Source organism: Falco peregrinus, chromosome 7 (assembly GCF_023634155.1).
Source record: "Falco peregrinus isolate bFalPer1 chromosome 7, bFalPer1.pri, whole genome shotgun sequence".
Classification (NCBI taxonomy): Eukaryota; Metazoa; Chordata; class Aves; order Falconiformes; family Falconidae; genus Falco; species Falco peregrinus.
Genome location: NC_073727.1, coordinates 5,100,519 through 5,116,063, shown reverse-complemented (window position 1 = coordinate 5,116,063; position 15,545 = coordinate 5,100,519). Strand labels below are relative to the sequence as shown.

Below are 15,545 nucleotides of genomic sequence, written 5' to 3'. Positions count from 1 at the left end.
CTTTCGCTGAGGAGCGTGGAGAACTGGGGTGCCCGTGTTTTCCAAGGCATCCTTCTCTCCCCCAGATATGACCTCCCAAGTCAGCGGTCGTCCACCTGTAGGTCTCAGAGCTTCACTGTTTGGGGAAGTGAAATCCAAAGCCCACAGGCTCAGAAAGGTCTAGAAACCACACCACAGAGCTCACAGATTCACATCTCGCTCTTCTAAGAAGCAACATGAAGTGAGAAAATCTGGAAGTAGTCAAAACAGGGAGAAAACAGAGTAAGCAATTTCCACATAGATACACTTTTGATTAAATTTTTTATTCAATCCATTTTAATATTCAGTATTATAACATATGAAATGCAAGAAGAAGAGGTACAGAGCCCTGCAGATATATTGGCAGGGAGGAAAAATCTCATTTAGAACATTGGGAAACTTACTTGATGTCAAAAAGCACTGGATCAGGCTTTTGGAAACCACACCTAAGAGCAAGGCAAAGGGAAAAAATATATTCTTTATATTTATAATGTGTCTGACACAAGTTCCTTAACTGCTGGCAGAAACTGTATAAAAAATTGACCGCTGATAGCAATGAATTTGTATCACTTCATAACTGATGAAGACTTCGTATGCATTTCCCAATACTTATCATCAATTAAATTAGGTGTTGTAAATTGATAATTAGGTATGGTCAATTAGATTGTTTGGTAGAAAACTGCAGATATTCCTCCAAACATCAACTCAATTCATATCATACGGCAAAACTAATACTAAACATTTTTGTAAAGCAAGTAGGGCCTAATGAAAAGACACCAAAATCCTCAAGAAGCTTCCCAATGCAATGAAAAGCATTTGATTTCCTTTTTCCTTGAATATTTTCTTTTCCAGACCAGAGGTTATCGTTGCTGTACCCTCATGATGGCCTCACACTGTTCCTTTATCTCCATCAGGGCTTGCATCAGGCTGTGATCTGGCCCGTGGGTCACCTTCATGATGTTATAGGCCTTGAGGAGACAACAGAAGGGACAAGTTAGTCACCGTGCGGATCCAGCAGAGGGGCTGGGCCCTGCAGTGGGGCAGGGGTGTAGGTACGGCCCCTCGGGCGGCTGGCAGCGGGGGACTGGATTGCATGGCACAGCAGAGACAGGAGTGAAGCATCCCCAAGTGTGTAATGCTTTGTCCTTGATAAGGGAGGAGACACCAACACATTAATATTCTTAGGTGTTAAAGCCCACAAAAAGGTTGCAAAGATGGATGTTTGGAATAGTAAAGCAACTGAGGCATGAAGGCCATTTTAAGACTGGTCAACTACAGCATGCAAGGTTTTGATGCGTTATTTAAAAGACGGCTGTGATGTTTATAATGTTAGTAGCCTCAAAATCCTGTAAACAGAAATGGACGAATGCTTAACCAACAGGATAAAAAGTGCCTGAATTGTATCAGGAGAAACTATGCACAGCACCAAACAAATGAGTGAGAAACTATGCACAGCACCAAACAAATGAGTGCATCAATAGTTTCACTCTGCAAAGGCACGCAGGGGAATGGGTCTTTGCAGCTTTTCCCAGGGATTATTTTCTCTGTGTATTTGTCACCTGCCATAGCTAGGCCAATTTACACTCGCTGATATTGCCTGTAGTGCTGCTGATTCCCTGCCACCGATACATCTGAAATGTTCTTTGCCCAGCTCATGTTATGTTTAGATCATCACTTTTCATATGACATTTCTGCTTCGTCCTTCTATTAAATTCCTCCTGCAAGGAGAGAAATACCAGATGGAAATGGATGCAGCACTTCTGAAGAAAGAACAAGGAAGCTAGAAGTGTACTGGCAAGAGAAAAAGACATCAGAAATTTTTCCTCATCCCAAACTGAGGAATTGCTAAAAACTAAATGCAGCCTGTGTTTCAATGGGTTCCTGGTCCAGTCAACGGACAAAATTCAGCTAAATCAGCTTTGGACTGCAGAAAAAGGTTCTTTTTGGAATCAAATGTTGAGGTAGGGGCCTCATTTAAATTGGAAAGGTAAAGACGAAAACAAATGTATCCTTTAGTGGAATGAATGAAAGCCTACTTCCAAATTCTAGAGACTGGAAAGCATATGGAAATTCTAGCACAGTTTATTTTTGCTTCGAGTTAGTTGATCCTTAAAAGAAGAGGGAGGCAGCAACAGATTGAAAGAACAAGTTGAAACAGCAGTCAAAACAAATCAGAGTGTGCAAGGAGCTCTAAAGAGAGTCAAGCATGTTCTGAGTTACCACAATGCCTTACCAGTGAATGATAAAACACTCAGTTAAACAGAACAATGGAAATGCTTTCATCACCCTTAGAAATGCCTCAGAAACGTGAAATAAAATCAGAAATCCTTAATCTTTTCATATTTCTAGTTTAGCAGAAATACAAAGCTGCTCATGCTTTTCTATAATGTCTGCAAGTAAGTCATAATTACACTCACTGAAAAGACTACCTGAGTTGTTCTTAGTGTTCTGCTTTTCCTAATTTAACATGCTGGGGAAATGTTGTAAAGAATAGATCAATGAAGTATTTCAACATAGTGGAGTGTGAGATATTAAGCTGTACAGGAGCTTTCCCTCCCCCCCCCCCCCCCCCCCCCAATAAAAAATTGAAAAGTATTGCAAAAAAGCAAGAATAAAAGCCAGTCCTTCCCTGGAAGAAACAGTGGGATGGAGAAAGATGAATGCTTGCGTGGTGTACAAATCCTTGGCTGGAGCAGAACAGGATAGCTGCAGGTGGGATGCCATGTGTGCTGCAGTGTAGCTGCACCCAGGCTAACTGGGAAGGGGCAGGACCACCCCAGGGCAAAGTGGCCAGGTGAACTGGCCGTGGATCCAGCCACACGTGGTGCACAGTGCTTGCATGCCCTGGTCAAGAAAGCTGATGGCTTTATTGTCAATGATGGATGCTAAGGGCTGTGCACCTGGATACATCTCAGTCACAGCACCGGGGCACCTGACCCTGCTCTTCAGCCCACATACAGGACAGAGGTCAGTGACAGACCCTGATGCACAGCTAGAGGTGCCCATATGGATATGCCTCTGTTAAAAGGCAAAAATCCCTTCTATCAAACCTAATCTTGAAATAATGCTAGCACTGCTGACGTCTCTTTTGCCTCCAACATTTCCTTTCTATTTCCTTTCTTTCTTCAGTCTGGCAGATAAATGCACCCAGGCTTCATCTTTTTGTTTCCTCAGGGAGAAAATCATTCTCATGCAATGTACTGTCTCTACACTGCAGTGCCAGTCAGAACCAGCTGCATCAAAGTTAGAATAGCAATGACTTCTGTAATCCCCACATTAAACCGGCATTAAGTTATGTAGCTGTTTTTGCAAAGGTCAAAGCAAAACTGGGGATAATTCCACCTCCAAAGCAAGGAATCGTTTTAGTGGGCAGAAGTAGGAACATGTAGGCTCCCCGAGCACTCCCCTGCCCTCCTAAATCACACAGCTAACCAGCGCAGTCGAGGCAGAGCAGAGTCTTGTGGTCTGTGCGGCCTTCCTCTCAGCTAAAAAGAACAAATCTAATTACAAAAAACTACAGTAATCGCAAGACAGCAACACAGGCCACAGTGTCATCAACCACATACCGTCTCCCTGAAGAATATCAGACCCATTAGATTAGCGGGACGGCTGTTGCTCCACGAATGCAAACGAAACGCTGCGCAGCCGTTTGTACCTGATTTGCATGGGGATGGAGCAGGATGCCTGTCACCACAGCTGCGGGAACCGCCAGCAGATGCAGGACAGCACCGCTCCATCACCGGGAAAGCAGAGAAGGCTAGCGCGTGGGGGGGAGTACCCGGGGGTCTCCATCCCTCTTGATCGAGGGGGATTCCTATGCCTTACTAAAGCAGGAGTAGGAAAAGCCAAAAGCATCACAGTTACTATCAAGCATGGCCGGTCAACAATTCAGCGTTTGAAGAAAATAAAAAGAGAAAGGGGATTTCTTTTCAGTGTTGCTGTGAAACCTAGGAGGCATTTAAACCCAATTCCCGTGCTTTTTGCCCCCACACCAGGGATTACAGTAAGAAGGGGAATTATATGGTAGCTATTGCAGGACTTCATGAGACAAGATGGCTATGCCCATAAGCTCATGGGAGGACAAAGGTGCTTCTGCGACCGAGCCAGCCGAGTGCAGGGCCCGCGGGGGGCCTGGCCGGTCCGTGCTGCACACGTGTGCACCCTCCTGCCTGCCCCATCCCCACCAGCCACCGCTCAGTGGCTGGGCACCCTGCCCGCAGTGCATGGGTACAGGCAGCCACCGCCACCCAGGGGATGGAGCAGCAGCCCTGACACCACGTCGTGGCACTCGGCGGCGTGCTTCCAGGGCATGGCACGGCACGGCACGGCACCGCATGGCACAGCACGGCACTCATCAGCGTTCTTCCAGGGCACAGCACGTCACGGCACTTGTCGGCATGCTTCCAGGGCACGGCACTCAGAACGAAGTCGTCTCCTTGAATCCAAGCCTTCCCCACTGCACCCTGCTTGCCTTCCCAAACCGACTCCGGCTCTACTCAGGGGGTGGCAACCAAGCGGGTGACCTTATGGTGCGGTGAAGGTAGCAAACGACGCCTAACAAATATCTGTGCTAAGGAGCACAGCTCAGGACTGATCCGGACACTTGCTAGGGGCTCCCCAGAGCCCCAGAGATGCAGCCCCATCCTGGCTCCTGCAGAAGTGCCGCCTCCCGGCAGAGAAGCTTCTCCCTTCACAAGACAGCTTGTTGCAACTTTTGTTATTGCCGCTTTTTACAGTCGTTCCAGGCTCTTTAAATTAGGTTTGCCAGACTGGGCTGCAGCTCTGGCCTTTTGCTGACAAAGGTTTTCCTGATCTATAATTCCATTTGTCCTCCCACCATTACATCTTTCATATATATATGTCTATAAATTTAAAGATAATACATTGGTTGTACAATAAACCAAGGGCTACCTTCAGGTTTTATTCCAGAAGCGGAGTATTGCCTCTCTGTAACATTTCTCTTTCCAAAACCTGGCAAATTAGATTCTGCCGGGTCTAATATACTTTTGGGGGGTGATTTCTTTTTAATAGGTAACACAAAGCACTCCATATTATTTAAGCCTTCCTTGGGGGTGCAGGGAAGAGAGCTAAACCCAAAGGGCACTAAGAGTAAGGGGGTTCGTTTTTGGGTGGTACAGAGGGCGGCAGTAGGGGCTGGGCTGCAGAGCTGGGTATGAATTGCTGCTGGGCTGACCGGACCGTGCATCTGATGCGGAAGCTGTCGGTCCCCAGCACTCCGAGGCTGTGCCTGATTAAACAGGATTTATATGTGAGGTGAATTTCACTCAGAGCTCAATTCCTCTGCACCTTCCACATCCTTCTCCTTAATGCCACACTGAAATTAGCCTGACGAGGATTCCAATGGGGTGCTGCTATTCAGTGTCAGAGTGCATTAAGAAGAGTAATGAAGCGGAGAAGGTAATCGAGTTTCTGCTCTGAGCATGTGGCATGCTCTGTTGACACATCTAATCACAAAGGGCCAGGCTGGGTTCTCAGATAACTCTAGGGTATTAGCTGAGCTAAGAAGGACACAGACCTGTTGGAGCAAGTCTGGAGGAGGGCCACGAAGATGATCAAGGGGCTGGAGCAGCTCCACTGTGAAGACAGGCTGGGAGAGCTGGGGTTAATTCAGCGTGGAGAAGAGAAGGCTCCGGGGGCACCTTATAACAGCCACCCCGGTACCTAACAGGGGATGACAAGAAAGCTGGAGAGGGAATTTTTACAAGGGTATGTAGTGACAGGGCAAGGGAGAGTGGCTTTAAACTGAAAGTGGGTAGATTTAGATTAGATACTCGGAAGAAATTCTTCACTGTGGGGGTGGTGATGCACTGGCACAGGCTGCCCAGAGCAGCTGTGGATGCCCCATCCCTGGCAGTGTCCAAGGCCAGGCTGGACGGGGCTGGGAGCAACCTGGGCTGGTGGCAGGTGTCCCTGCCCATGGCGGGGGTTTGGAGAAGGGTGAGCTTTAAGGTCCCTTCCAACCCAAACCATTCTATGATTCTACACTAGGAATCACATCCTTTATTTCCAACAAACTGGGAATTATATCTTGCTCTGATTTGTTGTAGTGTAGACAGCAATGAAGAGAATCAGTTTCCTATCTCATCCTACGCTTACAAATTGCATCGAGATATAGGATGACAAGAAGCTTTTCTCAGCTGTGCTCCCAGAGAGTGGGAGTTCGGTCTCCCAGTCTCACACATGTGGGTGGAAACGGGGAGAGGCTCTGCAGGGAACAGGCAAAACCACAACAGGATGAGTTTGTACATGGTTCTGCGTCTCAGCTGTAAAGCACTTACTGCATCCTTGCGGACCAGTAATGGCTTGGAGACCACAGCCAGAGGTGCACTGAGGTATGGCATAGAATGGTAAGCAGCATCTTATTCTCCCTTTTCAGGGAAAAAGGAGATCACAGCTTGAAAAAGGGGTTTTCATTAGGCATTGCTTAGTATTTGAAGAATAATACAGTAGCAATCTGGCTTGCAATGAGCAACTCCTTCACTACAAACATCCGAAACCCCATCACAACCTCCACCTTCACTGACAAGCAGCATTCAGATCTCTCTAGAGGATTCACTCCAGTTTAATTTAGTCAGTATCACATTAGAAATGCAATTAGAAGAATGCCTGTTGATATATTGTGGCAGCAGCAATGCAAATAGAAGCTTCTCTGACTGGGGTCTCGCTCTACCTCCTGAAAAGGAAAGTCTGAATGTTTGGAAATTATAAATATTACGGGGGAAATAGCAGAGCAGATTACCTGGCATATGACAGATATATGACTTACTTCTGAATAATGCATGGAAAATAGAATTGATTACTCTTCCATCTGCTCTTTAATGATCAGAATTGGCCATAATTTAAGTTAAATATATCAAGTGAAGATTTAAGTTACCAAGACTTAGTAAGACTGGCATCGTATTAAATACTAGTTTATTATTTCAACATGTGGAAAGTATCAGTTCTTCAGCTTGCATAATTAATCGGGTGTTGCAAACAAATAGATATGGGGGTTGAAAAAAGTAAGTACAAAATACTAAGTTATCTAGAGAAGCATGACAGATGTTAACTTCATAGGGGATCCAGGCAGGAGTGAAACTCACTTCTCCCCCACAGCCCCAGTGCAGACACCCATTCCCTTCCATCCCCAGCAGCTGCCCTACCTCTTTGCCACAAGACTAGCTGTCCATGCAAGCGTGCACCTTAACCATCGGGGGGACACAGCCAGCTTCTGCACTTCTTTCCAAAACTGGGGCCAGCGCTGGGGCCTGCTCCTGCCCAGCAGCAGTGGGCCAGTAGCTGGGCCAGGTGGCTTTCTGCAGCACCAGCCAAGGTGACGAGGAGCCACTGCCAGGCACTGGAGGTGGGCTGAGAGACGAGAGGTGGAACCGCCTGGAGCATGTACTGTCCTCAGGCCAAGCTGACCACAAGACAATCAATAATACAAGGGAATAAAAGCCTAAGATATCTCTGAGGGGAACTGGGGGCAGCACATCTTCCAAGGGGAGAAAAACACCCTAGCAGTGATTGAGGGCTTGAGATGGGAAGCAAGTGAGAGCCTGCATCCTGAGAACATGTTACACATGGAAGGGGATTCTTCAACGTATTTAAGATGATACCAACAGCAATATAACAGCAGGATAAATGAAAGCCTGAGGTAGGAGGAAATTAATATAAAAGTCAGCTCAGGTACAAGAGGGATGGCTTAAAGCTGAAATGTAACTAGCAAAGCACCAGCTGCAAAAAGAGATCAAAGAAGGGAAAGATGATGATATAGAAATAGGAGGGATCAGGAAGCCTGCCTGTTGATTTGAGTGTGGCTCACAATAAAATACAAGCATTAAAGGTAAAGTTCTCCAATCTGAAATCACAGATCCCTGATAGGGAATAAGGAGGGTAAGAAACTGCAGCTCTGCTCCTGTTCTTGCACTGTCAGTACTCCCAGACTCACTTTGCTATGGCAAGGAGGACAGTGTGAGGCACTGAGATATTTTTATCTCTTCGGATCTAATAGTAATTTTTCATCCAGGCACCTCTGAGCTATCAAACTGTAATTAGCAGTGACTGATGCTGGAAGAAGTCGGTGCCTGAAACACTGAGCAACAGTGACCCGTCACCGCACTCAGCTGCAGCCTGTGGAGACACCGCTGATGGAAAAAGCAGTGAGGAGTATGCAAAGGCACAAGGGACAGTCAGAGCAGAAGTGGGGGACACAGACAGCAGGTTCAGGGGAAGGAGGGAGGGGGACAGAAGAAAGCTGACAATACTGACCTGTTTCAAAGTCTCCAGTGCCTGAGGAAACATGTCCTGACTGTACTGCAGTTTGCCCACTCGCATCAGCTGGACAGCCCTCAGCGGATGGAAACCAGGATAATACAAGCTGCAGAGAAAAAGGAGGAAAAAGTCCGTGTCAGCTCTCACCTTCACAGTCACTGCCTCTGCTGAGAGCTATTAGGGTGGGACTGCAAAGTCATTGTGAATGTTAATAAGGTACTCAGAGAAAATTAGCTGCACTACTGAGAAGCATGAAATACTGACGGGAATTAGCAAATTATTACTCTCCATCTCAGAGGAATGCCTTTAACATTATCCTGTTAGAAAGTGACGGGAGTGGGATTATTTAATTCGCTACTGTTGGAGAATACAATAGCATTTACTGTACTTAGTGTTGCAAACAGAGGTCGTTCACAATCTCAGGTCTCTGGAGAGGTATAATTTTAAGAGGAAGCTTCAGCAAGGAACCCAGTTCTGGATCCTCCAAGATGAAGGAGAGGGACTGCAGGGAATGCAGGTACCTAACACCAAGGCCACTGTTTCTGAGGGTTTGCTTGCTGCTCCTCGCTGTGGAAAGAACTGATGCTGCGTGCCCAAGGGTACATCTCAGCCTTGGCTCGTGCATCTAGACAAGGCATCTGCTAGTGTGAGGACACGCTCCCATTCTTAATTAATTTCGCAGAGGCAGAGGTTTTCCATCAATCTCGCTGGAGTTAATAAAGACAGAACTATGCTCTCCTTCTTTCTAGGAAGTAGATTGAGAGCAATGTCATTATTCATTCCTCTGCAGATGCTCTTGAAATGTCCATGCTTTCATGGTGACCACTCTGCATTTCCAAATCCTGCTGGCCTTTGGCTCACAACACCTGGACCTCAGCCCAGCCCTGTGCCCGAGCTGTGGCGGGCACGGCATCTCAGAAGAGCAACCTGGGGGCTACAGAAAGCTGTGGATGTGACTTGCCTGGAACTGGTCAGCAGGAAATACGAGGTGAAGGGACACACCTGGATGTTACATCACTTGAAAAAGATCTTATATTTCTTTTGCCTAACTACACAAATCAAAGAATAAAAGTCTTAAGCACACTTACTGAAGACAAACACCCTATCCGATCAAACAGCATTTCACTTCCTCAAGTACACCGGTGTGCTTGAGGACTGTCTAAAAAAATACAGAATTTGTCACGACTGCAGGAAGAAGAGCCAATAAGCTTCCTAAAATCTGCTCTTTGAAGAATTTGGTTTTGTGTTTACCCCAAACCTACCATCATCGGACTTCAGGGGAATTGCTAATGAATGAAACCACTGCAGTCTGAAGGACACTTAAACCTGCATGAGTATGATTAAATGCATGCTGGGACATTAAACGATGTAAATTTGTACAGTGCAGAGGAATCTTCTGATAAATCTGTGTGGCAATGAATGAGTTATCTTTCTCCATTACTTTTCAGTAATGAAAATGCAAACACGATTAAACACAAGTAATTGTTTAAATGGCTATGTATCTGGCTGTCCTTCCAAATCTCAAATGAAGATGTGTAAACATCATGGAAAATGTTTTCACACCCAAAAATCCCTTTTCTGCTGATCTGACGCAGTTTCAGTGAAGACAAACAGAAACACATGGGAAGCATGCCTGGCAGGATCTCAGAAGCAACAGCTCCTGGTCTGCCAAAGCCTCTCATGAAGCAACAGAAACCAACTCCTCAATGAGAATAATCCATCCTGCATTGCCACCAGCATCACCCACTCAGCCCCCCTGTGGGATGCAGTTCAAGAAGGCTGGAGGGCCAGCGGGCCAGAGAGCAGAAAAATGGTAGCGCTTATCTCGGTCCAACCCGACCACTCAGGAGCTTCAAGGATCTGGTTAAACAAACACCAGAAAATTATCAGTAGGTTTAGTTTTAGATTTTGTTTCTGGTTATTGTACCAGTTAACATGGTGCTATCTGCTACTAGTTGAATAGGGAAAAAATGCAACTAAGTGACAGGTTTTGGTGTGAATTAGCAAAGAGCAACAGAAATTGCAGCGCTAACACAGCACAAATGGGAGTAGTGAGCACGTGCACAACTTAGTAAAAATTGCAAAAAAGTGATGCCTATACGATTGTGTACTTCTGCCCTCACCTGTGGCTGCTGAAAAGGAAGGAGTTAAATGGTCGTTCCCTCTCCTCTGGGCCACAGAAATGCCAGGATGCCCGGGGCAAAGATCACAGTCACAAGAGGAGCCAGGAAGGCAAAGACTTTTGCAGGAGATAACTCATCTTTGCAGTCCCCACTAGACTGTCTCTGCTGTACCCTGACAGGTCTGGTTCTTTTCCTACTGCTCCTTCACAGCCTCTTCACATCTCCTTCATTTCACACCTTTCATCCTTTCAACCACCTTTTTCATGTCTCTCATGTTCCTCTCCCTCCTGAATAACCAGCTCCATCCAAAATGCCAACAGGAACAGGGAACCTGGGCTGTGCCTTGCCTGCAGCCACCTCAGGGATGGCAGCTCACACAGACAAATCTAGGCTATATTTTCGTTCAGCAACGTGGCACCTGCTAAACATCACCTGGGCCCATCAGAATTCAGAACCTGCCCCTCCATGCAAACAGGTTTCTTTCCATACATTCACCTGCAGTCAGTAAAGATTTAGCATTGTGGTATATGCAATATTGGAGAAAACAGGCAGCAATTCAGCAGTGTCAGGCCCTCAGCCCGGACTACCGGCCATAAACTAAAGCACGTGAAAATTTAAGATGAAGACACAGAAGGAGTAAGTGTGAAATGAAGAACCCTGTGTTCATAAATATTTACAAAGCTGTTTTACTGAGCTGATTTATACTCTGATCTTATGCATGTACATAGTTATATTTGGCAAGCCTTACAACTGACATTTGAAACAACTGTTTGTTATCATATTCTAGAATAAATCTATTAAACTTTGGAACACCTTTTGTGGAAGCACATCCATTGAGTGAGTTTACTAGAGAAATGCAGACAGCTTGCGGCTCTTCTGGGAGACGTGTAAGTGAGAAAAATGCTGCTGGCTTCTCCCAGGCATTCCTAGGATTCAGTATTATGAAAAACTGGCATGGCAGAAAGGACTAAAAAGCAGTGTCAGGTACTTGTGAGCCAATTTATTATCCCCACACATTGCTCTGAACAAAGCCAAGTGGATAAATTTAAGAATAAGGGAGACATTTACCAGCCAAGGAACTGGTACCTAAAGACTGTCAGCAAGAGACTAAGACAGCTATAGAGAAATACATGCTGTGAAACACGTTACAGCGTGGGTAGAGTAGGAATTCAATCTGAAAAGGATTTTATGAGATTTACCAGGACCTGAGGGACAGGAAGGGGAACAGTAACATATTGAAAGCTGAAATAAAGATAGTTCCGTGGAGTGATGTTTCCTGGCCCTTGGCACTGGTCAATGCTCAGTAGCTCGCTTGCAAAGAGAGATTAAACAGAATACAACAGCTAACAAGTAAAGCTGCGCTGTAAACAAGAGAATTGGAGGAGGCTGAGAAAGAGCTGTACATTTTGTGTCACATTTTCTGCTTATATAAGGCAGCACAGCTTTGTTTCCATCTATGACCAACAACATCCATGCTGGCTTGTGCCTCCAGCCTGTCCTCCTGCCTATCGATGGGTCCCCCCATTTCAGTGTCATCTGCAAACCACACAGAAGTGCCTTCTGTCACCTCCTCCAGGTCATCGATAAAGATGTTAAACAGGACGAGTCCCAGGACAGACCCCCATGGTACCTCACTGCTATTGGCACCCAGACAGGTATGACCCAACAGCCAGACCCTCTCACGCTCACCACCCAACCAATTCTCCACCTGTCATCTAGCGCTCTACTCACCTGGACTGTAACACCCTAACTTGGGTGTTACCTCCCTGATCTTCTCGACTTTGCAAAGATAACGGTGAGCAAGCTGGCCAGCTCTCCCAACACCTTTGCTGGAGGTAGCCATCAGGTCTGATGTGTTTGTAGGGGTCACACGCTCCCAGGTAATCCCTGGCTCAACCTTTCTTCTGGGATGTGCCTGGGAGACGTCATAGGTGAGCAGTGGAGCAAAGGCGGCACCGTCTAGCTTACTGTGCAAAACCTCAAAAGGAAGCTATTTCCTAGTCACCGGGTAGCTTGCACCAGTGCTTCACTGTTCCAGGCACCAGCAGTTCCTGCATTTCAGTCACAAAATACAAGGATTCCAATTTTCACTAGGCAAAGACACGTCCCAGACTTTGTAAAGCAATATCTGCTTCTAACACACCATGAAATCAATAGCTCCTCTTTGTAATTCATCTACAAGGTTTGCCTTGATTAACCCCCAGAGCAGTTGCTGATCACATATTTTATAAAGAAAAAAATATTTTTATTCAGTCTATATATTAGCTCTGAATCTCTCCAAGCAATCCCTTGAGTTCTCATGTAAAGGAAAATGTAAAGAAGACAAGCCTTGACAAATTTTAGCCAGTTCCTCCTATTTCTTAGTACTGTAGTTCCATTAATTCCACTCAACTTATCTCCCATTACAGGGTAAATAATGAGAGCTTTTTTGTTCTCTTGTGAATTAAAGCCTAGTATTAAAAAAAAAAAAAGACTATGCCAAATCACTTCCTTTTCTGATGCCTCATATTTTAAAATAAATAGACGCCTACCATTCCTTGTAAATCAGTCTGTGGGGTTAACATTTACACTGTTGTCTTCAGCCTGACATAATTAGAAGCAGGCAGGATTTATAAAACCTGAAATAAGAGTTTGAAATGGAAATGTTACAAGGCTTTCTAATATGGTGACATGTATAAAGTGATGCTACACCTAACTGTAAATTGCTTCGCAGTACCTTTTAGTGCAAGTAAATATGACAGCATAAAACACATAAAGGGGTTTCAGGAGCCTCAGCAACAGAGAAGGAATTAAGAAGAGGCTCTCGGGCTTCAGCAAAGGTGGTGAGCAGAAAGCAGAGAGGGTGGTGTAAGCCTCACAACAGAAACATACTTGCTACAGCTGGTGGAAATGTCCACCACCAATACAGCACCCACTAAGTTCAACCTTCTCTTCTTTCTCTGACTGCTCAGTATTTGAACACATTAATTAAAGCTGTTCATTGAACTGCAGCCTAGGAATTATTTTTATGTTGTCCAGTTATTTGTTTTTTCGTTATTCAGTGATGTGAGACCGGCCATCTAATTCACATGATATTATTTCTGCTCCTTGGCTGGGATGGTCAATGGGTTCTAAATACGGCAATTATGAGAAACATATTTAGGACAAATTATGATTTGTGCTAAAAAGTATAAAACATTTGGTATCTATCATCATTTCCAGGCAGGAACTAGTTATTTAATGAAACTCGAAGAAATCATGTGCTGTGGGAACATAAGACAGGTGTTCTAAACCGTGCTCAATTAGGAGCTTACAGATCTTAATGGCAATGGTGCTGCTGCTGTTCAGTCTGATCTACACGGAATTTCACCTAGCAATTCCTGCCCCAAAATCAGTAATTTGGGGCTTAAATAGTGCTTAACAAGCAATGTTGTGTTTATGGAAAATGATCTTGAGCAGCTTTATACATAATAACATCAATATTAGTATTTTTTAATAAGCACGAGACTTGTGCAAGAGTTTTGCCTGGAACAGCACAAGGTTACAGGGTTATTTTTGGAGGGAGTGGGAATGTATTATCAGTACTGGACTAAGTGGCTCTGTTTTGCATGTTAAGTATTAGAAGCCTAGTTGGAATTGTAAAATTTCTAAGGGCAATAGATCTATACTAACCTGTGTATAATCTTTAGGGCTCCCTGTGAAAGCCTTCTGAAAGAATACTGGCCTGGCTTCCATGATAATATTGCTTGGAATAATAATGGTGTCAACTTGTTACACTTTCTGGTTTCTCTTCCTCTCTCTTTCTCCCTCTCTTTCTTTTCTTCTCTCAACAATGTTATAATCTCAAAATAAATTCCTATTTATCATGGATAACCAGACAAGCGTGAACCAGTTCAGTACCTTCCCATTCCCCTTACACCTTCTGCAGCATCCGTGCCATTTTGGGAGCAGCAGGCTAAATGCTTTACCTGTGGCAGACCTGATAGACTCCAGCTTCCCTGAAAGGTTTATTGTCCATTTTATCTCCCCATCACTGTGTCTCATGGAGATGATCAAAACATCAGTGAACAGTTTAGTGCTGGGATCGCTCTTTTCTATTTTTTCCCAGATTTGACCTCTCTCACTTGGATTTTGGGATCAGCTCCTCAGCACTAGCTGGGAGGTTTTCCTGGAGGTAACTGCTAGTGCACATCCCTAAAGCATTACAAAAAAGCTTTGCCAGTGATAAGAAGACATTACTATTGTTATTATTATTAGAAAATTTATGCTGGGAAATCTCTAGCAAGCTAAAGCAGGAAAAGTTACTTTCTGGTATTCTTGCATAAAACTATTAATTACCACTAAGAGAATTACTATTCTGGTTTAACCAAATAACAGCAAAAAGTCGGCAACACTTTCTGAGCCAGCTGTGGCCTGATACCACTAGAGATGTGTAGACCTAATGCCACTACTCCAAGTTCACTTGGAAGTCTCCATACTCTTATAATATATCCTGGCTGCACATTTTTGCAGCCTAATTTAAACATGCTCTCTATCTGTGTTATTGCTGTACTGGCAAAACTCTCAGTAACCCCAATATCAAAATTTTTACCAACAACCCCAACTCGGGCACGAGCCTCATGCCACAGAGCACTGAAGAGCACAGCATGGTGGCCCTCGTTCCACGCAGATCAGCCACAAGGCCCAGGCAAATGCAGCAAGAGAAATGTTCCAAAAAAAAATCTCCGGGAAAGCTAGGAGTTGAACCTAGATCTCATTGTAACTTCAGGATGACTTTTGGTTCATGCAGAGCCCGGTTCTTGTGTCTGTGCTGTCTCCTCTATCTGTCTAGCTCTGCCAATCCAAATGAAAACAAATGTAGTTTTACAGGCTTAACAGGCTTGCTGTATTTTGTAAATGAAATGCAGAGGCAGTAACCTTAGTTTAGAAATTTTTGTACCAGACTGCCAACTTATTATTCTGTTTTTTTTATTTATTCTGTCCTCACTCAAGAAATGTCCTGATATTTCAGTGAAACAACTGCCTCTGGAAACAGTGTAGGATTTACATCTGTGAAATTATGGCTCAAAGTATTTCTCATCACATCTGCATCTCATACTGTTCCATTACTATTTGTTTCAGTAATTTAACTGATGTGATCAAATAAGCAAT

At 44.7% G+C, this 15,545-nt stretch overlaps 1 protein-coding gene across 4 annotated transcripts in view; it reads right to left on the bottom strand.

Moving 5' to 3' along the window:
- Window positions 1–281: 281 nt before the first annotated feature.
- Window positions 282–15,545, bottom strand: part of SMYD3 (SET and MYND domain containing 3) — a 419,966-nt gene continuing 404,702 nt past the window's right edge. For all 4 annotated transcript variants that reach the window (XM_055810875.1, XM_055810877.1, XM_055810878.1 and 1 more), the window contains 2 exons: window positions 8,290–8,398; window positions 282–986 (listed from right to left, as the gene is read on the bottom strand). In XM_055810875.1, coding sequence (XP_055666850.1) covers window positions 879–986; window positions 8,290–8,398 — 217 coding nt within the window. In that variant the 3' untranslated portion in view covers window positions 282–878. The remainder of the gene's footprint in view (window positions 987–8,289; window positions 8,399–15,545) is intronic.